At 36.2% G+C, this 24,588-nt stretch overlaps 1 protein-coding gene and 1 pseudogene across 1 annotated transcript in view; one reads left to right on the forward strand and one right to left on the reverse strand.

Annotated features, from left to right (window-relative positions):
- Nucleotides 1-24,588, reverse strand: part of RNF145 (ring finger protein 145) — a 100,623-nt gene that overhangs the window by 33,290 nt on the left and 42,745 nt on the right. Inside the window, exons 3-6 of the mRNA XM_036751812.1 lie at nucleotides 22,993-23,101; nucleotides 12,913-13,004; nucleotides 9,411-9,646; nucleotides 6,040-6,215 (exon numbers count right to left, since the gene is read on the reverse strand). Of these exons, the coding sequence (XP_036607707.1) occupies nucleotides 6,040-6,215; nucleotides 9,411-9,646; nucleotides 12,913-13,004; nucleotides 22,993-23,101 (613 nt within the window). The remainder of the gene's footprint in view (nucleotides 1-6,039; nucleotides 6,216-9,410; nucleotides 9,647-12,912; nucleotides 13,005-22,992; nucleotides 23,102-24,588) is intronic.
- Nucleotides 20,667-21,668, forward strand: LOC118844003 (annotated as a pseudogene).

Raw genomic sequence — 24,588 nt, forward strand, 5'->3', positions numbered from 1 at the left:
CTTAGGATGACACAAAATGAATGAAAGGTGAAGAGAATAAAAGTATTACTATTTTGTTTATGCTTATTATATTTACTATACATTATGGTTATTTGTTGACAAAAAAAGGATTTGATTACGAACAAAATGCAAACTTAAAAGCACTACTCCAACAGGATGTCTCTTGTTAAAATATTAACATGCAGAACTGCTTGAAGCTACATGCTGTACATGTTAACATATCAAGTACTCTGAGTGTTAACATATCAAGTAAAGCATGAAAAGGGAGATGTATCCTTGCCAAAAGTGTTTGCAATTGAAAGGAAAAATGTCAAGCACAGAGTCCAAATTGCAGGGGGATTACCTATAAACAGTAATTTTACACACACTCCTGTTTATGTATAACACTGCAATTTCAAGTGCTAAGATAATAGTTTCCTAAATTAGATTCACAACTACTCAAAAAATTACACAATTAACACAGGAAAAACAAGCAGATTATAGATTTAGAGTGGAAGAAATCTTAGGAGGTCAACTGGCCCAATCATTTTGCTATATAAATAAAGAAGTTGAGGCCCAAAGAGGTTAAGCACATTGCTGAAGGTCACATATAATAAATGGCAAAGTTAGTGCTCAGATTCAGTTCCTTTGACTCTGAATTCAAGAATCTTCCCACTATAACATAAAGTCATATTTGCTTATTGTCCACACTATGACCACTGAACTCATTCATTAGAACATATATCTGTAGAAGACATAATGCAGAGGGACAATAAGCATAGCTCCAAAATGAATAATGAAAACGGTGGGTTGGAATGAATCTGGGAAATTGTACCCTATTTTCAACTTCAGGCTTCTCCCTGAAATAAAGATCCATCTTTTTAATTGTAATATTCTTCCAAAGGCACAGTAGAGTAGTAGATAATGCTAGACTCAGAATCAGGAAGGTGTGGGTTCAACTAGGAGAGTAACTTATACAGTGACAATAACATTAAAGAGAAAAACAACTTTGAAACACTCAGTGTCTCTAGGCAATTCCCTAAGACTACAATTTGCAAAGCAGGTGCTGATTTGCAATGGTAGAATCAATTTTCTCATCAGGAATTGCTTACACTAATGACCTCCAGTCCAAAATCCAAAATTTCTTCCAGAAATGTATGATTAGAGTCATGAACACTACTACAACCTCCAAATAATCAAAATTGCAGGGGATGTATGGTGTGTATTAAAAAACTGCAACACATAACCAATGACACACAAGAATTAGTGTAAAAGATACAACTAAATAGATACATAACTAGAAAAGCTATTGGGCCAATTATGGAGTCAGACTGAGGCATTTGGTAATTTTCAGACATTTATGGGATGATCCACAGACTCATTAGGTAGATCAAGACATTTATAGAAGTACATGGACAAGTTGTACAGGATGAGAAGATACAGACGGGGTGCAATCTGCACCATAAGAAACAGTACCCACATCATTAAGATCATGCATCCATACAAGTCTTTCATTTGATTAAAAAAAAAAACTGTATAAGTATACAATGAAGGATGGTAGCCAAAACAACAGTTGCTGTTTTAAAAAAGGAAAATAAGAAAGAAAAAAGTTCTGTAGGTTTAAATGGTTAGAATCCTCAATTCTAGTCAGTAATTCAAGTGTGATATGGCACCAAAGTAGCCATTCTGATCTTAGGCTGCATAAAAAAAGCAACAAAAAAGTGTTTAGAATGACGGAGTTTCCTCTGTATTATTGGCCTGGTCAGGGCATATTCAAAACACTATAATCAATCTGAGCAGCACGTCTTAAGATGAACACTGACAAACCAGAATTTTTTGTGGCAAGAGTAATCAAGTAGTGAGGGGACTGATGATCACACTACATATGATCTATGAAGGAATTGTTAATGTTAGGCCTGGAGAAGAGAATACTAAAAGGGGAAGTTTAACACTTGTCTTCAATTATTTAAAGAACTGTCATGTAAAAGAAGAATTAGCCCTGTTTTACTTGGCCACAAAACCAGGAATGACAGACCACAGTTAGAAATCACAAAGGCGGCATGGTAGAGCTGATAGAAAGTTGGCCTCAAAGTCAGAAGGTCCTAGGTCAAAGTTCCAGCTCTGATACATCTTGGCTGTGTGAATCTGAGCAAGTCACTTAACTTCTCAGTGCTCAAGAGAAAACTCTCTAAGTCTATAAAAAGATGTAGGGAAGATATTGGCCTTTGCTAGTAGAGGGAGGTGGCTTGCTTGGGAGTTCTCTGTGCCGATGAAATTACAAGTCCAATCCCTATCATTATCATGTAGAAGAGGGATCAGACTTGTTCTGCTTAGTGCCAGAAGACAGAATATGGAGCAAGGGGTGAGTTACAGAGGTTACAGATTTTTGGCTTAATGCAAGGAAAAATCTCCTAGTAATTACAGCTAACCAATAGTGGGAGAGGCCATCTTCAGACACAGAGAGTTCCTTATTGGTCCTCATACAAAGGCTATATGAACACATGTAAAGATGCTATAAAGGGAATTCTTGCTCAGGTACGGTTTAGTCTACATGACGTCTGTGGCTTTGTTCAACTCAGAGATTCTGTGATTTAAGCCACTAAAGATTCTCATTTTCTACTTAGATAATTAGTCTGACAATCACACCACACACTACAATTTGACTGGCGAAGTAAAAGCAGACATTGCCAAAGATAAACATTTTTTCAAAAGCAACATGGTGTTACTACTAAAGCTTAGTGGGCATTATTTTTTTTTTTCCAATACTTCCAAAGATTTGTGATTTTACCCACTGCTGCAAACTGCAATTTCCCTACATCTTGAGATTCTGTGACTAAAACTTTTCATCACCTGGTGGTTTATCTTTTGGAAAAGGTTTCGCTGGTCTTTAGATGTCAGGCAAATATTCCATCACTGTCTTTATGCAGAACCTTTTTAGAGAAGACTTCCCAGAATTCGTATTCTTCTCATATCACTTTAGAGGACCCAGAGTTGCCTCATTTCAAAGAAAAGGAATCAGCACAGAACTTTAAGAGGAGGGATGTTAAATTAGGTATTAAAATCTGTTTCAGCAGAAATGGGGAGAAAAATCGGTACAAATGGGGAGAAAATTCGTAATTCAAACTCTTGTGAAAATCAATGCTGAAAACTAAATATATTAAATAAATTAAATTAAAAAAATTTGTTTCATCTTGATAGTCTGACTACATGCATATGAAATCTAGTTATCAAAAAGTCAAAATTGTTGTTTCTTTTCAGAAAACAAAACTTCACAGGATCATTGAAATGTTATTCAATGAAAATCACTTTATTATGTACTATAAGCATTTCAACTTTTCCCATAATTCTAGCATTGGTAGACTTCTTCAAACATACCATAGTTGTTTGTGTTTTTTTAATAAATTTTTATTTGTTTCTTTTGCATTTACACCACTTATCCCATCCCATTGCATTACTCCCCTACCCTTCCCAGAGTGCCATTCCTTAAAAGAAAGAAGGAAAAAAGTTCACATTGAAAAAATGTGACATTACATGCAGTTCCACACCCATAGTCTCACATCTCTACAAAGAAAGCATATGCGGAAAGTGGGTGTCTTCTCATAGCCAAGCATCATACTATAATAGTCTTCTAACCCTACTTTTGGGTTCTTTTATTTTGTTCAAAGAAGGGAAATTTACTTTTAAGGTCCCTTTAAAGGATAATTTCTCCTGGTCTAAATATGAATACATTTTGGCATGTTTTACTTTTTACTATTTCACACGAATGAAAACAAATTCGATAATTTATGACAGTCAATCAATCAACAAGCATTTAGAAAATAACTACTACAAAACAATGAATTTAAAAAATAATCCCAATTTGCAAGGAGCTCAAATTCTAATGGACCCTTAGTTAGGTTAGGTGTGGCAGCAGATAAGAGTCCAGGCCTGAAGTCAGGAAGACTCATCTTTCTGAGTTCAAATCTGGCCCTAGACACTTACTAGCTCGATAAGTCACTTAACTTTGTTTGCCTCAGTTTCCTTATCTGTGAGGTAAAGAAGGAAATGGAAAACCCCAAATGGAGTAAACAAAGAGTAAGACAAGACTGAAACAATTAAACAACAAAATAGAAGTTCCAATGGGGAAGACAAGTACATAAATAAATATAATACAGAATGACTATCAAGAGAACAAATGCAAACAGATATAAAGTTGTTAAATACAAGGTATTTTGGAAAAGACAGCACTAGAAGTTCAGGGGAATCGACAAAGGATTTTTCTGAAAGGCAGTGCATGAACTATGACTTGAATGAAGAAAAGGAATTTACAAGGTAGCAGTGAGAACAGAACATGCTTCAGGCCAGGTGGGTAGTGAATGCAAAGAAACAGAAATGGGAGGTGGAAGATCCTATACGACAAAAGAGAGGCGGCCAGTTTGTCTGGATCACAGAGTACTGGAGGAGGAGTAATGTACAATGCAGCTGGAAAGACAGGCTGGGACCAGTTTGTAAAAAGCTTTAAAAGCTAAACAAAGGAGTTTATATTTTATCCTTGAGGCAATAAGGAACTACTGCAATTGATTCAAGTAGAAAAGAGACTTTGGCAGCAAAATACAGGATGGATTTAAGCAGAAGGGCACTGGAGTAGAAACAAGACCAATAAGAAGGTTGCTGGTGCGTTGAAGGGTGTTGATGAGGACCTAAACTAAGGTTTAATAGCTGTGTGTATGTATATGCATGGATGGATACATGAATAGAAAAGTATTTATTAAGCACTTACTATGTGCCAAGCACTGTGTTAAGTGTTAGGGACATAGAAGCAAGCAATATGGTCCCTGCCTCAAGGATCTTACATTTTAAAGGGAAAGACTCAACTTATAAAGGGGAACTGTGGGGAGGACTAGTAAATATGCAACCAGCAGCACTGTTTGGAAATGGCCAGGAGCAAGTGGAGCAGTGGCCTGGTTCCAGGGCAAGATAAGGCAAAAGCTCACCTATCAGAACCCCAAGTTCCTAGGGATAGAGTCCAAGTTCCACTAGTTGGGGAATAAGGAGGCTGGCCAGAATGCAGTAATGAAATTAAAAGTCCAGTTCCTATCTCTTCAGCAACTTAACTATAAGTTACACTACAATATGTATTTTTGTGTCTGCCATAGTAATAAGCACACAGTGGGCATTCAAATATTTGATGAATAAAAAGTCATTTACTTTCTACCCATTAACTGGAATTACAACTGGTCTTTATTATAAGTTACAAATTACAATTTGATTTTCAGCACACACTTGAATCCTCACCTGTCTATTAAAGTGATTATGGGCCAAAGGAAACAACAAATGTCTGCTAGATTCTGGATATCTTTATGTTGGGAGTTCACAGCCCAGCATAGAAGACACAAAGGTAGAATGAGCAAAACCAAGTAAGAAGTAACTGGTTTGGGAAAAGAAAACAACTGACAAGGGGAGGCTAGATGGTGCAGTGAGTAGAGCATCAGCCCTGGAGTCAGGAGGACCTAAATTCAAATCCGGCCTCAGACACCTGACATACTTACTAGCTGTGTGACCCTGGGTAAATCACTTAACCCCAATTGCCCTGCCTTACCCCCTCCAAAAAACCAAAAGAAAGAAAGAAAAAGAAAACAAGTGACATTTGGGAAAATCCAAACCAAATTTTACAAATAATGTTTGACATTTCTTTGGATCAAATATTTAATGAATATGATATGTGTTATTTCACTAACCATGAGATAAGCAAACCGATTTTCCCAATAAAGAAAAAATACTTGTTTTTCATAAGTTAGTTCAATCTGAGTAATAAAAACATTTTAAAAATTGCTATATTTAGTGCTCTTATCCCAGTATGAAAATCATTATTAAACTTATTTCTCTAATGTATTTAATGTACTACAGAGTCTACAACTCACCTGTCATACCAGGGCTACCCATAAAATGTAAAAGCCAAATACTAATGCAACTCTATGATGTGAAACATTTGCTAGAATGAAGAATAACATCAAAGTTTACCATTCCTATATTAGAATTTTGTGTTCCTATGGAAAATGGTATCATATTCCTGCTAATTACCTTGTCAGAAAAAGGAAAAGAAGCCTCTCCCGTGATGCAGGCTGATCTCGTGTGCTGAAATAAGAGTAAATCTGAAGAGCAAATAAAACAAGCCAGAAGACCATGAAAAGAACGGGGACAACAAGCTGATTCCATAAGGACATTCCCAAAGCCAAAAGGCCATATACTTCCACTACCTGAATGTAGAAATAACACAAGTCCAATTAATTCATGAAATCATTTTATATTCAGACAAAATAACAATTATAATCATTATGGAATTACATTTCAAGAGGGAAAATTCTAAAGAAACTTATTTTGATTCAGAGAAAAATGAGCATAGTTTTTCTTTCACTGCAAGACTGCTTTGGTTAACACATTTCTTTAATAAAAATTAAAGGAACTCAACAATTATAAAATCTCTGGTTCTCAGTTTTACAACTACTACCTCATACATTGGCACAATCTAACTCATAACCAAAAACAATACTTCAATAAACTAAAATGACTTTTCTGATCAGTTATGAAGATATTATGACAATATTTTTATTTTAATATCTATAAATAATGATGCTTACTTTAGAACTTCCTTTGATCTCCTTTATGGTTTAGGATAGTGCTTAAAAATTTTAATGATTTTTGTTTCACAACAGATTACAGGGTTTAAAAAAATAGATTGTAGGCCATTATAAAAATAACATGGCTTAAAAAAAAGATTATTATTCCTTTTGTAAAAACTGGTACTGATCTATGATCTATATATAAAATATAAACTCCTAAAAACTATAGATCTACTGATCTACCTGGACATTATTAACTTATAATTAAATTACATAATCTTAAAACATTAAACTCATATTTCAAAAGCTGGATGAGTTAAAAAATATATAAAATAAGCTATTCAATTTACAATAGTTCATAGAAAACATCACCTGTATCTTTTATTACTACTTTACTCAAGCCAAGTATTTTCATAGGAATTTCTACTCTCTGGGTTTCAATTTCCTCCTTTGTACAATAAAAATTTTACACTACCTGATTTCTCAGAGTTCTTCAAACTCCGAAAGCCTATGATTCTAATCCTAACAATATCTTACCCTTCTTATCAAAGTAAGATCACTCAAAAATTACACAATTTCAATTTTTCTTCTATCCAACTTTTTCCAAGACATAAATATCAAAATCTCATACCTAAATCAATTTATTTCTAACCATTGTTTTAATATCACCCACACTATAGTGGTGCAATGTATCCAATAGCAACCAAAAAGAAAGTAGATTCAACCTTTGAAAATGGAGATTTAGTCCTTATGGTTTTCAAGTATGCAATGAAACAGAATAATTTTACCAAAGCAAATCTTAAGGAAAAATGTGTATCTCAAACTAAGTTTTATTGTTTTCAATTACAGTAAATTATAGAACAAAACAATAATATCATCTTTTCTGGTGAGATAAATTGTAATGTTCATGAAGAAATGTTATACTGAATCAATTTTTGTGAATAAGCAAAATTACAAATTCAGTTTTCTTTGTTAAAGTATTTCAAAATCAGTAATTTTCTTGGTTTCTAGAATAAGCTACTACTGATAACTATGATGACAGGGAACTGAATTTCACAAGGTTATACATAGAATTAATGAAATTTGTTCAGAGCTATAAATGAAACTACTAGTGTGCAGATCCTACAAAGCTTGTAGTAATTACTCTAGCTAAAATGAAGTTCCCAACAAACCAATGTTACTCTCAAACTATAAACTAAGTACTTCTATGAACACATAGGACACCCTTCCTTTTCATGGTGGATATAATGTAAACGGGAATCATGACTGCTATGATATACTATAGGAGTAACAGAGAACAAATAAGCCTAGACTACTGGGGACTATTTAAGGAGGAGACCTAGAACAAACACTTCATCATCTGCCATCTTACTACTCACCTGGACTTCATCATTGTCTCTAGAAACTCATCTTATTTGCAAGAATCTCCTTAGTACCCTACCTCCTTGGGTCCCTCCTACCTTCTGACTAGAATGGGAAGACAGCAAAGCTCAGAGACCTCCTCTCAGAATCTCTATTTAAGGACTGGGGCCCAGGGCAGATACTTGATCATTTCCCACTTGGTTTTAGGACTTCATTATGCTCCCAATCTGGTATGCCCCTCCTCCCAACACCTGCTCTTTATTGTCTTCTTATGTGCTGTCTTCCCCCATTGGACTGTGAACTGGACTTTGAGGGTGGGGACTGTCTCTTGCCTTTCTTTGTATTCTTAGAACTTAGCACAGAGCTTGGCATAGTGAGTGCTTAATAAATGTTTTATTAACTAACTAGTAAAAGATTCTCTAGTCCACAATTGTTTGGCAATTCTAATTCCTCCATGCCACTCTGCTCTCTAGCACTCCTATCTCTGCTTCCATCCTGGTGAGGAGAGCCACAGATCTTGTACTTCATAATGTGTTCCCCCAAAAAGGTACCACATAAGGGACATAGGGAGGAGTATTTCTTTTTCACATCGGTGCTTTAGGAAGCCTCAGTCTCTCAGAGACATGACTTCAAACTATCCAGGCTGAGAGAAGAAGGAAAAGACATGATATAGTATATGCTTCTATGGCTGCCAAGGAAGGATTTGCATACCATAAATTCTGGACACTGTACATCAAGAGAGCTTCCTGTATCTTTATGTAGTGGATACACATGCATATAATATACATGCACCTACATACATACATAAAATCAATAAATAGTACATAATAAATTTGTAGGCCACTTTTTAGCACTTCACTTTGTATTCATGACAGTTTTGAGATGACAAAATTGAGATATAACTAGGTTAATTTCTTAAGTATTTAATTTACTATATTTCTGAGATGATGATACATGTTTAGCACTTTCAAAAACATGATTTTAAAATATCAGCTAGATGGTCAAAATTTCTAATTTCTATTATTTGTGACTTGATTTAATCTGTTAGGGATCAAAACACTAAATGGAAGCATTCTGACACAATGGAAATTATATCACACGAAGAATATATATTAGGAAAAGTTTGACTCAAATTAAGTAAATAAAACAACTGAAATGTAGCCCTGCTTTTTACCTACATTAACAATTGAAAAATTACCATGAGAGAAAAAGTTATGCATGGTCATTTTACTTCTAGTAGAATAACCAAAGTTCAGGAAGCAATCAGGCTTTGGCCATCAAGTAACCAACACATCACACAAATCCCCACCAGAATTCTAATTAAGCTTTAAATCACTATCATAATTACATCAAATAATGTTATCACTAAGGTAGATTTGGTTCAAAAAATTTATGAAATGATGATAAATAATTAAATGCCAAGTGCATCTTGTGCTTAGGTAGTATTTCAATCAAATATGTGTTTCTTACCTGGACCAATTCCCTATAGGCAGATTTAGCAAGATTATATGGAACCAAAAGGTTGGATGCAAGAAAATAGAGAACTTCTAATCCAGTAAAAATCATTGCAAACTTGTTAATGACAACAATAGTCTCCAGTGGAACAAGGCAGAGTCGTGCCAGAAGAGGAAGCATGTGAGCAGAAAAGAGCCATATTTGTTTAGTTTTCATCACACATGAGCACAACGTACACACTACCAACTGACCTAAAGGGGAAAAGAAGATGCTAAAATTATTATCATTGAATAAAAATGAACTCAAGGAAAACATTCAACCTAATATTCTACACCAAGATAATGCCTTAATAATAAATCTAGAGTAACTAATGCTTTTTGCATTTGGTCTCTAGGATTATATTCATGTGCTTCAAATGTCAATCTTCTTTGAAAATAATTCCATATTCACATTATACATGAATCTTGCATCCTTCTGTCCTCTGTGAGTTTTTTTTTAAACATTATTAATTTCCATTGATTTTCATAACATCATTCCAAGCTGAAGTCAAGGATAGTAGTGGGGGAAAAAAACTGCAACATCTAATTCAGTATTATAATGCCACTGTTACTTTATTTTTATAACTCTGATTTCAGATGTACTCAACATTTTATGGGTAAAATTGTAGAGTTCACATTTTATGGGTAATATTGTAGAGTTAAGAGATAGAACAGACTCCTCAAGATTACCCTATAAAAATGAGCTAGGAAAAAATTCATATGTCCAATTTTCAAGTCCGAGTTATAGTATTATTAGATTGTACTGCCTCCCCAAATGACTCAGTCATGAAGGTTAAGTTTACATTCTAGTAGAATTTTAAGTTCTTTGAAGACAAACACTGTTTTCTTTTTATATCCCCAGAATCTATATACCTTACAATAATACAGAATAAGTACTTAATACATGTTGGATTTATATGACTTCTTTGAAAATGTTATGGATGATTTTTCGTTTTTAAAAAATATTTTCTAAAACTCTAGTCTGTTTCATAACGCCATAGAGATGGTCTAGGCTCTTCAAGATTATACTAGAGGGGCTGAAGTGTCTTATCATCTAGAGGAGGCCTTGAGGCTATGCTTAGTAATTCTATGTCTGTTGTGTAATGTAAACCTAACTAAATTCAAAAGGCTTGCTAGAAAATCAGTGGCCACTAGGTGAGTTTTTGGCCACACCAGCTCTGAAAGATCAACTAAAAAATTATAGAGGGTTAAAATCTACATCAACCAGTGGAGGAAGTATTCATACTAATGAAATCACAGCTCCTCAAAGTATTGAAGCATTTTTTTACAAATACTGATTTTTACCTCTAAGTATGAGGATATAAAAGAAAATTCATCTGGTTTTGCTTTTAACGTTTTTACACAGGAAGCAGATAAAACATTTTTAAAAATCGAGCTATTCTGAAAAAAAGCATGTGGCCTTATGTCTATAATGAGGTTGTTCTAGGTTTTTATGATCGATAATAAAATTAATAACCTGATCTTTCTGAGAAAATGCTAAATAGAAGCATTCCTAGAAACTAGAGGAAATGAAGTGCTACAAAAATATACTTTAAGACTTTAGGACTTCTAAGACCTAATCATTTGTACCCAAGTATCTCTTACTTTTATGCACTCAAAGCAACAGACTACCTGTCATACACTTGAGCTTCTCTGTACAGCATGATGCAAACTTCCTGCAAGCACAGAAAATTCCCATAAGTCTATGCGAGCATCATGTGGTGATGAGACCCAGGGTTACTGGTTTTGTCTTCTTTCATTGATGAGCATGACTCACATATGATATACTCTTTTAGAGAGTATAATTTGTTATGTGGGAGAAGGCAGGGGCCACAATGCTAATGCAATTCCTCACCCCAGCTCTAAGAAAACAGCTTTTTATTTTCTGATGTTCATTCGAACTGACTGTTCTAAACTGAATAAAAATTACACATTATTAGCTTTCAATTTGATAATATCACCTATTAAAATCATGTCCATGAACCTTATAATAATATTTGATGTTTTCAAATTAGGTAATGTTTCCTTAAAGTTTACCTCAGTGACAGGGGAAGACAGTCACTTTTTAAAAGGGAAAGTGAAACACCTTTGTAGTTATTTTAAAAGCAATGGACTTTTCCTCCCATATTGCTCTATTTTTGTTATAAGCATTTACTAAACACACCTATATGCAGACCACTGAAGTAATCCACATGGAAAATTTAGAGTAATGTTATTAATATCTTTGGATTATGCTAAATTAAAATCTTAACAAATTATACATACTAGGGCTTTTTCTTGCAAAACATTTCCATGACTTTGAAGAGTTCATAAGAACCAATTCAGTGTTTTAAAATTTATGATAATTACCTACATCAGTCTGAAGAAAACTCATTGCAAATATATAGACTCAAACCTAGAGTTACAATTCAATCCATTATCATAAATTGCTTTACTTAAAAATCAATCTTCCCCCTCCATTCCCACCAGTGAGAAGATATGCAGAAAAATGCTTTGATATATCTTATAAAAATACATATTTTATAAATAAAATATTTTACATATATAAAACTATAGTTTTAGCTTATAATTTTCAAATATATAAATGAAATGAAGACTTTTCCCAGCACGGTGATGACAGACAACAATGGTGATATCATATTTTTACAGCACTCATTAAAAAAGGTTTTTTTTACATACTATTTCATTTGATCCTCACAACAGCTATGTAAAGTAGATAGAGAGGTCTTATAATCCCTAATTTTAACAAAGGAGGAAACAGACATTCACAGAAGTAACTTCTGTACAGTCATAAAGCAGCTAGTTTCGTTATGCCAGGACTATAACCCAGGTGTTCAGAATCCTATTTTAGCACTTTTTATTACACCATGCAGTGATCTCCAGACAATCTATAAATAAAAACTGACTTACATAGAGCTTTAAAGTCTGCAAAGAACATTATCTCATGCAAGCTTTACAAAAGCCCTATGAGGTAGTTACTGTAAGTATTAAAGTTAAATAACTTGCTCATGGTCACACAGCATCACAGGCAGGATTTACTTTAGGTCTTTCTGACTCCAAATCTAGCACTCTACCTGCTCCAACATGCTGCCTCCTCCCTCCTAACCATTAACCTAGCACAGGACTGGAGAATCTGAGGCCTCAAGGCCACATATGACCCTCCAGGTCCTCAAGTGCAGACCTTTGACTGAACCCAAACTTCACAGAACAAACCTCCTTAATAGAAAGGATTTGTTCTGTAACACTTTGAGTCAAAAGACCACACCCAAGGACCTAGAAGGCCACAAGTGCCCTCAAGGTGGCACGTTCCCCACCCCGACCTATAAGTATAAAGAAACCTTAAAATATAAAAATTAAAATAGCTCATTAAAATCAAGAACTCATCTTCTCAAGAGAGAAGATTCCTAAATCATAATGTTCACTCGGCTCTAAATAAGTTCTTATCCATTATCTTACCTGTTTTTGCTAATTACACTTACCTATTAGGGCTGTGGTGAAACGATTCATGGACAAAGGCTCTAAGTACATTGGTCCTTCATAGGCTGACTCCAATTCACTTCTAACATAATCCCTAAAACATCCAAATAATGAAATTTTATTTTTATGTACATTCCAAGAACACGACTGAGGTGAAGAAGGGAAATTGACAGAGGCAAAACTGCACTCCACAGCTTAGACAGACAATTTCCTTACAAAATTAGATTATGCTAGTAAAATTCTTTCATACCCTGTCAGTCATTGCATTCCAAGCTCACACTGGACTGATCAACCACTTTAATATAAAAGTAGTTATAAATCATAGGATCGGTTTAGAATTGAAAATTTTATGTATATTAAAATACAGGTTTTATTTGCTTTTAATCAAAAAAAAATCTAGGTCATTTAATTTTGTACCTTATCGGTTAGAGAAACTTAAAAAGCAGGAAAATCTTTGGACATTAAATTAGGAAGATGAGATTTAATAATTTTTCCTTTCAAAAAACAATCTGTTGCATCTAAGCTTCCTTTGGGGGAAAAATATCTCTTCTGCTTCCAACCAGTTATTAGATAGCCTTCCTACTGCTAGGCACTCTAGAGCAGATGTATCAAACTCAAATAGAAAGCAAGCCACTACTCCCCACATAAGGATCCCTATCACCAACACATTGACTTATATTTTTGTTATATTTTTATTTATTGTTAAATGTTTCCCAGTTGGGAGTATATTGTGTAGTGGAACACATGTGCCTCACAGGATGCAGTTTGGTATCACGGCTCTACAGTACTACAGGGCTTGGCATCCAACTCAAATAGAAAAGATGCTAGCAGGCCCCATATTGCTTAGAAAACCACAAATTAACATTATTGATATATGGAGGCAGCTAGGTGGCTCAGCGGATAGATCAGTGGGCCTGGAGTTAGAACACCTGAGTTCAAATACAGCCTCCAACACTCACCCAGTGACCCTGGGCAAGTCACTTTTAACCTGTTTGTCTTTATCCACTGGAGAAGGAATGGCAAAGCACTCCAGTATCTTTACCAAGAAAACCCCATACAGAAAAGGACCTGTCTGTACAAAAATACTTATAATAGCTCTTTCTGTGGTGGTAAAGAATTGGAAATCAAGGGGATGTCCATCAATTGGGAAATGGCTGAACAAGGTGTGGTATATGTTTGTAATGGAATACTAATTGTGCTGTAAGAAATGATGAGCAGGGTGATTTCAGAAAAACTGGGTGTGACTTACATGAACTGATGCAAAGTGAAGTAAGCAGAACCAGGAGAAAATGTACACAGTAACAGCAATATTGTGTGGATGATCAACTGTGAATGACTTAGATGTTCTCAGCAATACAATGGTCTAAGACAATTCCAAAGGACTCATGATGAAAAATGTTATATACCTCCAGAGAAAGAACTGAAGAAGTCTGAATGCAGAATGAAGCATACTATTTTTCACTTGATTTTTTAAATTTTTTTTTTTGGGGGGGGGGTTGAGTCCTCTGTTTTCTTTCACAACATGACTAATAAGGAAATATGTTTTACACCACTGCACATGTATAACCTAACAAATGCTCTTCCTTCTCAATGAGGGGGAATGGGAAGGAGGGAGAAAATTTGGAACTCAAATTTTTTTTTAAAAAAAGAATGTTAGAAATTGCTTTTACATGTAATTGGGGGTACAATAAAATATTGTTTAAAAAAAGGAGGAAAGTTTGAAAAAAGAAAAGAAAGAAAGAAAACTCAATATAGGGTCACAAAGAGTTGGACACCTCTGTTCTTGGACTCTTAGGCAGATCAATCTTCAAACACTCCTTCGTATATTCATGTAGTATTGTGTACATTTTCAATTAATTTACTTCCCATTAGGAAATGAAATGATACTAATTTCAGCAAAACAAAACAAAGACTGGGCTCCTCTATGATCACTTGCTAGCCTGTTGTCAAAGAATATTTTTTTTAAGTGGAAAGCAGTTTTGGAGATCTTGTTCTTTTAAATACACCAAAAGATCTATGATTTGCATCAGTATGGGGTTAATCTCTTCACCAATGCCAATCAATCCTCCTTGATCACCTTCTTGAGTTTCTGTATCTCCCTCATCTCTCACAGAAAAATCTTTGGGTTACGAGACTTGCAAAACTTAGTTGAGATAATCTTTCAGCAATAGAAAAGATGCTGCTTGGCCCCCAAACTATCTGTCTGATAGCTTAGTCTCAATCTCCTTTGATGGATTTTTATCTAGATCATACTCCCTAATACTCGGTCTCCCTCAAGGGTCTATGTTGGGCCTTATTATCATCTCCCTCTATATTATCACATTTGGTGATCTCATCACCTCCCATGAGAGTTCAATTATCATCACTTACAGATGATTTCCAGAGCTATATATCTAGTCTCTCTTCTGAACTACACTCCCACATCAACAACCGCCTTTTGGACATCTCAAAGTGGATGTCCAGTACTAAACTCCTTATCTTTCTCCTCAAATCCTCTCCTCTTCCTGTTGAAAATACCAACATTCTCCAAGTTACCCACCCTTGCAAGCCTTCTCTCACACCTGGACTATTGCAATAGCTTTCTGACCTGTTTTCATGCTCAGTCTCTCCCCAATTCATGCTATCCTCCACTCAGTTACTAAAGTGATCTTCCTAAAAATTCAGATCTGAGTGTTAATCCCCTACTCAATAAACTCCTTCAATAAATTATTTATTATCTCCAGAATCAAATATAAAATCCTGTTTGAATTTTAAAGTTCTTCAAAACCTGATCCCTTCCTACCTTTCCAGTTTTTTTTATATTTGACTCTCTTCCATACACTCTGTGATTCAGCAACACTAGTCTCCTTGCTGTTCCTCTCACAGGAAACACCGTATCTCCGTTCCTTGATTATCTTCCACTTATACTCTATATATCTTATCTGTTCATAGTTATTTACACACTATCTTCCCCATTCAAATGTGAGCTTCCTTAGGTCAAGGACTATGTTTCTGCCTTTCTTTGTATCCTCAATGTTTAACACAGTACCTGGCATAAAATAAGCACTTAATAAATGCTTGGTCACTGACTTGAAGTCTTTCTGGTTTTTTTGACAGAGCTTGTGCACCACTGGAAAAACCTTGAAGAACACAAACGACACTTTTGCGCGATGATAAGCATCAGAGAAACACTTTAGTGGAAGTTAGGGTCATGAGAAGTAACAAATCCAATAACTATTATGCCCAGGGGACGTGATGCAGCAATTTTCTTTTATTCATTTATCCATTCAACAAACATTTATTAAGTGCCTACAATTATATCTCCTGCAATGATGACCATTTCTGATGCTTTAACAAAAACTATTATCAAGAGTTTGTGGTCACTTTCAATCACTCAAAAAAACCCAAAAGCTTTTAAAGTAGCAAATGGAATGAACAATTGTACATGTATAATTTATACATATAATCTAGTTGCTTTATCTTTTGTAATTAGCTTTCATTGCAATACACAAACACGAGTGTAAAATATAACTAATGCTTTATCTACTTTTTATGAAATCTTGATAATTGCTCCTGTGAATAAGTTTATAAAATCAATATTCATTTCATTAAGAGAGTCACTGGTGAACTTATTTTTCTCTCGGGAGATCCTAAATATTCAATGAAAGGGAGAAAAGAGGACCGAAACAAAGATTAGGTCCTTAACTAAAGGCTTAATTCCTATGTCTTATTTCATTCCAATAGACACAACAGTACTCTTTTCTTAATCAACCCCTACTGTCTTGCCACCATGGACAAAACAGAACACAACAAAAACGACAGAGGCTTATTTAACTGAAGCAATGTTTTACAGCATAATTTGAAGGACTGTTTGAAATAATTTAAGCCAAGAATAAGAGAATCTGGGACTGTAATTCTTCAATTCTATTTTTCATAAAGTTCAGTCTTTTTAAGAAACAAGAACTAAAAAACATAAAACAAAAAAATAAGAAGAATTGATGAGATGTCCCAAGAGCAAATTACAAACTTTTAACTCAGAAAACTTGCATAATGACATTTATTATTAGGTTTATCAGAGTAAAATAACTCTTATACTCTTACTCAACTGAATAACAATAGTTTGTTCCTCCCAAGTCTCCTCATTTGAACTATCTGCAGAATGTAAGCAATGCTGAACATTAACCAAAAAAAAAAAAACCACAACTTTTTACAACCTAGTCACCTAGTCACAGTATCCATGACAGTTTGTTCTCTCTTCTGATTTTAAGCTGTTTCTGAATGTGTTAGATGTACTGAAATTGTTTTCTTCAAAATAACCTGCAAGAAAAAGAAATGACTAAAGGAAGGAAGCAATGTGATATGGTGAAAAAAGTACTGGATTTGGAGTCTGAGGACCTAAGTTCAAATTCCACCTCTGTGATTTACTACCCTTGTGATACTGGGCAAGTAAACTAACCTCTCTGGTCCTCAAATTTCCTCATCCTTAAAATGAGGGGATTAGAATGAATGACTCCTAAATTCTCTTCCAACTCTAAATATAAGTCCTATAATATCATGTGATTTTATAATAAACATCCTTTCTTTCAAAGCTCAGATCAAGTACCACCTCCTACAAAGGACCTTGGCTTGATTCCCCTAAGTTACCAGTGACTCCAAAACTGCTTTGTATATTCTTAGTATATACTCTAATCTGAACTTAAAAGCTTACATCACAAAAAATTAGAAAAGAACAAGGTAAGATATTTTTATGGTATAAAAAGGAGAATGCTCATCCAAACAAGGGAGATCACAGAAGATAAAAATAGGAAATCTCTACTTCATGAAATTGAAAAAGCTTTGCACAAAAAAAAAAATAAATGTAGCTTGGGTAAGAAGGGAATTCATGGATTACAGAAAAAATATGTGCATCAAATGTTTCTGACAAAATTCTCACACCCAAGACACAAAGGGAATACAATATATTTCACCAATGGATATGATCAAAGGATATAAAACAACCTTTCTCAAAAGGACTGCAAACTATTACCAACAATATGAAAGAATGCTCTAAATCACGAATAAGAGAAATGAAATAAAAACTACACTAGGTTTTAACCTCACACACTGAAAATCAGTCAAAATTGTAGCCTTGCAATGGCAGGTAGAGGGGAGGAAGACAGAAAAAAGAACAAAGTAAAAAGTGTACAGCAGAGAACAAAAGAAAACTACAAGGAAGCAAAGAAAAGATGGACAGCTTTGACATAAAGAACAGAATTTAATGTATAGGCTTTCTTGAGATGATAAGTTATTACTATATATTCTGAATCCTCTATGTTCTGCTGTGCACATGATGCTTTTCTTTCTTTTTTATATTTAAGTTAATAATGTTTCTTTTTCTTTTCTTAATATGTATTTAAGTTTTAGTATTTGTCTAAAATTTAAAAAAAGTTAGAAAATTTAAAAAAAAAAAGAAAAGCAGTCAAGATGACAAAAAGATGAGAACAGTCTGCAAGATAGGCACATGAATAATACATTGCTAGTGAAACTAACCATTCTGGAAAGCAATTGGAAATTACACTAACAAAAAAAAAACCAAAACCTGAATAAAATATCCACATTCTTTGACACAGATCTCAGTGCCACACAAATCCCAGAGATATTCACAGTAGCATTTTTTTGCAGTAGCAAGGAACAGGAAGTCAATACTCATTGAATAGATGGATAAATACATTCTAAAAGGAAGAATGACCTAATATCAAAGATCATATTATTTTTAAAAAGAGAATAAAAGGAGATCATATACCTCTTACATCTCTGGGTAGGAAATTTATTCTTAGCCAAACAAGGAATAGAGATAATTATAAAAAGTAAACAATAACTCTGATGACGTGAAACTGAAAAACTTCTGCATAGACAGAATTAACGCACCTAGGTTAAGAAGGGAAGCAGTTAAGTGGGGGGAAAAATCTTTATATCAAATATGTGTCTGGCACATAGTAAGTGCTATATATGTTCGTGATTATTGTAAGAGAAATAAATATTAAAATAAGAATAATTCCGGCTGAATGTTGAGGTTGGAAGAATTCCTTCTAATTGAGGAATTAGAAGAGACTGAGGACACAGAAGCACTGACCAAGGCTTTTTCAAGGATTTTAGACACAAAGGAGAGGTGAGACATAGGATGGTAGCTAAAAGGGGGTGAAGTGAAGGTTTTTAGAGAACAGGGAAATGAATGTTATGTAGCTAAAAAAGGCATCATATGATGTTTGTTGTTTTAAAGAAAAAAAGAACAAATAGGGTCAAAGCTCTTGCATTTCTTACAATGAATCCTAACTTTTCAAAAATTTTAGCTCTTGTAGAGGCAGATGTCAAATATAAACCATGGTAACTTTCAAAGACCAAATGCTCCATCCTTAATATTTTACAAATGTATTATAATATTAATAATTAAATGCTGCATCTTATTTGAAGTATATTTTTGCTTAAAATAAAAATAAACCTTTGCCCCCACCCAATAAGAAAAAGAGTCTTTTTAAACATTAGAAAAACAAACCCATAAAGCACTGAAACTTCAAATAAAAAATGACTGTCAGAAAATATTTATTTTCCTCTGGTACAACCTTGCTCTCAGTTTGTCATCTTCCAAAAGCGTAATTTTTGTCCTCTCTGGACAAAGTATGAATAATACATAACTACATTACATAAATGTTGCAGCTGTCATGGTTTCAATCATCACTAAAATTCTATTTTTACTTGGAGGCTAAACATCTGCAGGAAAAGGCAGCATTATTGTTTATGTTAACATGATTTTAACACATTTCACTACTTCACTGGATCCAGGATCTCAAAGGCTGTCCATTTAAAGCGCTGAGTTCTTTACAGAGCACAAACTCTGAAAAGTTCTATAATAGATGTGAAGTACAGTTCCAAAAACAGACTTTTCAGAGGACCAGTCTAGTTCTAAGTATGGAGAGGTTTATTACCAATAGGCTGGGCACTAAGTAATAAGTATTCTGGCTACTAAGACCCATGAAACATTTTAGCATAAAAAGTCTTTAACTTAGTAAAACAGAACATTTATCTTTACTGATAGACAACTGCTCCTTGCTCTAAGTTCAAATGGATATTCTTCCTGTATTTGTTGATATTTTGTATACAATTCTATTAAATTATGAAACAACAGGATCATGATCAAGTGGAATACATTAAGCCATCACTCCTCATGGGCATGTGTAGATAGACTGCTATAGCTTTCAAGGTGACTTCCAATAATGACTGTCTGCAGGTCCATCAGTGTCAATTATGTTCCTATCACTCTATCCTGAGTGATAAGGAAAAATGGGAAAACAAGAGTTCTCTTAGTCTTTATATTTAACTTGTCTATGCAATTCCCTTCATCAAAAGAGGCAAAAAATTCCCCAACATTTCTATAAGCATTAGAACATTATCTGTTTTATATAAGTAAACTTATCCTAGCTAATTTTATTAAGATAATTAGAGGGTCATAAATGTAAAGCTAGAATACCAAACTACTCATTTTACAAATCAGGAAATAGAAGTCCAGCAAGGTTAAATGATTCACTTGAGGTCTTGAAGGTTTCAAGCATCAGAGGTAAGATTTGAACTCTGGTGCCCTGACTCCTGAGTTACCGCTCTTTCTACTTACTACCATACTCCCTTCTTACAAAGCAGTAAAGCAATAATATTTCACCATCACAGCCCCAGACCCAGGTTCACCAACACTCACCACAACTACCCCAGGAGGAGTCTGCAGGACCAAGATTTGTTCGATCCCTCTTCCGGATCCCCCTTCCCAGGAAGGAGTGGAACAAGAGGGTTCAGCCATGCCAGTGACCGTCACTCGGACCACCATGACCACTACTACCACTTCTTCTGGCCTGGGCTCACCCACCATAGTGGGCTCTCCTCGGGCACTAACATTCAGGCTGGGCCTCTTGCACCTGCTGCAACTGGTGTCCACCTGAGTGGCCTTCTCCTTAGTGGTCCATGTGAGTGCCTGGGATGGGGTTATGGGCCACTGGGCCATGTTTGCCTAGTGTTTTTGCTTTGCCATGACACTGGTGATTCTGTTGGTGGAGGTGGGTGGCTTCCAACCCCGATTTCCACTCTCCTGGCGCAATTTCCCCATCGCCTATGCCTGCTATGCCACCCTGCTCTGCCACCCTGCTCTGCCTCTCGGCCTCCATCATCTACCCTACCACCTATGTCCAGTTCATGGGCCAGGGCCAAAGACAAGACCATGCCATTGCAGCTACCTTCTTCTCCTGCGTGGCCTCCCTCGCCTATGCCACTGAGGTGGCCTGGACCAGAGCCCGGCCTGGGGAGGTCACAGGCTACATGGCCACTGTCTCTGGCCTCCTCAAGGTCTTTGAGACTTTTGTAGCCTGTATCATCTTTGCCTTTGCCAGTGACCCATCCATCTACCAGCGTAGCGCTGCCCTGGAATGGTGTCTGGCAGTCTACTGCATCTACTTCATCCTGTCTGCCATGGCCATCCTCCTGAGCCTGGGTGACTGCACAGGCCAATTGCCCATCTCCTTCCCTAGTTTTCTTATAGGCCTGGCCATGCTGGCAGTGGCTCTCTATGCCTCAGCCCTTGTGCTTTGGCCCCTCTATCAGTTTGATGACCAGAAGGGTGGCCGGCCCCGGAGGCGAGAAGATTCGGGCTGCGCCACTCGCCATACCTCTTCTGACAGCTGCCATCCTCATGGCTGTCAACTTCTTGGCCTATGTGGCTGACCTGGTACACTCGGCTCAGCTGGTCTTCATTAGGGTGTGAGGTGGGCACCAGCCTCCTGGCCTCTCCATTCCCAGTCTCCTCCTTTTTTTCTTTCTTTGGTCCTTTTGCCTGCTTTTCTCACTGTCTATATTTCCTTCTTTCCTACCAGCTCTTGGCCTCTTCTTTCTCTCTCTTCTTCTTTCTCCTGCCCTTCTGTCTATCTCAACTCCCCTCTAAGGTGCTAAGCTTCTTACCCCTGGCCCACTTCCCAGTAGCTATTCCAGAGTTACCTGGATACATGTCATCCCTCCCCACTCCCCACCCCCACCCAGGGCCATGGGTTCCCACTGCCAAAGCATGCTGGTCTGCCTGATCCCCTCCCCACCCAGTCCTGTGTGCCTTAGTCTGTGTGAATGTTGGGAGAGCTAGAGAAGGTGGTGGCCTCCTCCTTCATCCTCTTCCTGCCTGACTGGAGGTGGTGGGGGCAGCCTCTCCGTGCCAAATGCACCTCCTCTTCCAAGTGAAAAATGTATCCCAAGAAGTGTCTTAGGATTCTCAGTCAGAGAGTGAAGTCCTCAAGCCCTGCTCCACCTTGGTCTCTGTGATCACAATGCTGTGAACAGCTCCTCCTGGCTACCTGGGGAAAGGGAATGGAGGAGGGGGAGCACTACCCCTCCCCATCTGCCCTGGACCTTTCTGGTCTCAAGAGAATGGCAGTCAAGACCGAGACTCAAAGCAAAGGACGTCTGACCCAGAAACACCAGTAGGGAGGGATTTGGAGGACCAGAGAGAATGTTTTCCTCCCAACCTTCCCCTCTTTGGTGCCCTGTTGGGGTGTGTGTGTGTGTATGTGTGTGTGTGTGTGTGTTTGTGTGTGAGTGAGTGAAGGTTCTTGCGGCCGCTTCTGAGCACTCCACATTGCTTTCTCTGGGGAGATTATGTTGGGCTGTGTTGGATGTGATGGTGTATTACTATGCTGGCCCCTGCCTCCTCCCCACACATCTGCAGTTAGTGTTGGCAATTTTTTTCACCTCAATATAAAGACCACATATTAAAAAATAATAATAATAATAATATTTCACCATAAAGTAGGAACAAAATTTGAGCATAATTTTTAATATTAACCCTCTGCAGGGATTTTCATTTAGAAAGTAATTCTCATATCTCTCTCTCTCCTCTCTGTCTGTCTCACACACACATTTACTCACATACACACCACACTCACTCTCTTTTTCACACATTCCCCCAAAAGCATTTATTTGTTCCAAGAAGTTGTTGAGTTCACAAGTGAAATCATAGGTCTGGACCCCTACAAAGTATTTTATTTCTAAGAATAAACTTCAAGAATTCAAGCTATATATCAAAAATGATATTGCATTCTTACCTGGAGATCTGATGGCCAGCATAAAGTAATAGTGCAGTAAGAAAGTATAGGTAAAGCTGAACCAGATGCTGTCTAGGTAAGGTAAGGAGCACAACACTTAAGATATAACCTGTAGGAGAAATAAAAATAAAAGCTCAAGCAAAATGTAATATTAATTCACTCTTAGTTTAATTTAACATTATTTTAAAGTAACTAAATCTTCTTAAAGTGTTAAAGTCAAAACTCTGAGTCTTCTTAAGTCATTGCTAATGTTTCTATCAAGGGGAAAAAAGTATATGGCCATTCTATCACTATGTTATTTACATAGCTATGAATCATTTCCCAATTCATTAATTGCTAAAGAATAGGAACAGCAATTTTCAAAGGAAGAAATCCATACTGTCAACAACCATATGAAAAATGTTCCAAAATGCTAAAAATTAAAGAAATGCAAATTATATCAACTTTAAGCAACCTCATACACACTAGATTGGCAAAGTTGATCAAAAAAAGGAAAATAACACTTTTTTGAGGGGCTGAAGGAAAACAGGCACAGCAATAATGCTCTTGGTGAAACTGTCAACTGGTCTAGCCATTCTGTAAAGAAATTTGAAATTATGGCCCCAAAGCTACTAGATTGTAAATAGCCTTTCACCCAGTGATATCCCTAACCAGGCCTATACCTACTCCAAAAATATCCAAGAAGGAGAAAAGTCTAAAGATTTTATATTTAAAAAAAAAAAACTCTTACTTGATCTTTCTATCCCTGCTAACTACTGTTCTATTTCTCTCCTGCCCTTTGTAGCTCAACTTCTCGAAAAGATCTAAAATAGGTGCTTCTACTTTCTCTCCTCTCACTCTCTTAACTTTACAAACTTTACAATCTTGCTTCCAACCTTATCATTCCACTGAAACTGCTCTGTCTCTCTCCCTCTAAAGTTGCTAATGATCTCTTAGCTGTCAAATTCAAAAGGCCTTTTCTCAATCCTCATTCTCTTTGACCTCTCGGCAGCCTTTAACACTGTTCTACCTATCTGACCACTCCTCTGTTTCCTTTGCTGGATCCCCATCCAAATCATACCCTTTCACCACAGGTGTCCCTCAGGGTTCTGTCCTGGACAGGCTTCTCTTTGTGCTAAGGCAAAAACATATTCTCCATTACAGGTGCTAAGGCCAAAGATGTTCATTACCAGAGAATTATCCATCAAAGATACAACGAAAGGCAAAAAACAGTCCTGGCTCTTTACTCCCTGCTGGGGCTGAGGGTAGGGCGTGAACAACTAAGCTCCTGCCCCTAAACTGTCTCCCTTAAAAAACTACTCATCTATTTTCATGTTTTCAAATATTTTTTCTAAGATAACTAACAAAATCTACACACATACTAATTCATAATGCTCTCTCATTGTGGATATTCCCCAAAGTGCTGTCCTAGGGCCTCTTCTCTTCTCCCTCTACAACTTTCTCCTGGTAACATCACAAGCTCCCATTGGGTTTAAATATAATCTCTATACAGGTCACTTCCATACCTATATATCCAAACCCAGTCTCTCCCCTGAGCTTCAGTCCAATATCACGAATTATCTATTGGACATTTCAAACTGGATGTCCCAGAGACAT

The sequence above is a fragment of the Trichosurus vulpecula genome, chromosome 3 (assembly GCF_011100635.1).
Source record: "Trichosurus vulpecula isolate mTriVul1 chromosome 3, mTriVul1.pri, whole genome shotgun sequence".
Taxonomy (NCBI): domain Eukaryota; kingdom Metazoa; phylum Chordata; class Mammalia; order Diprotodontia; family Phalangeridae; genus Trichosurus; species Trichosurus vulpecula.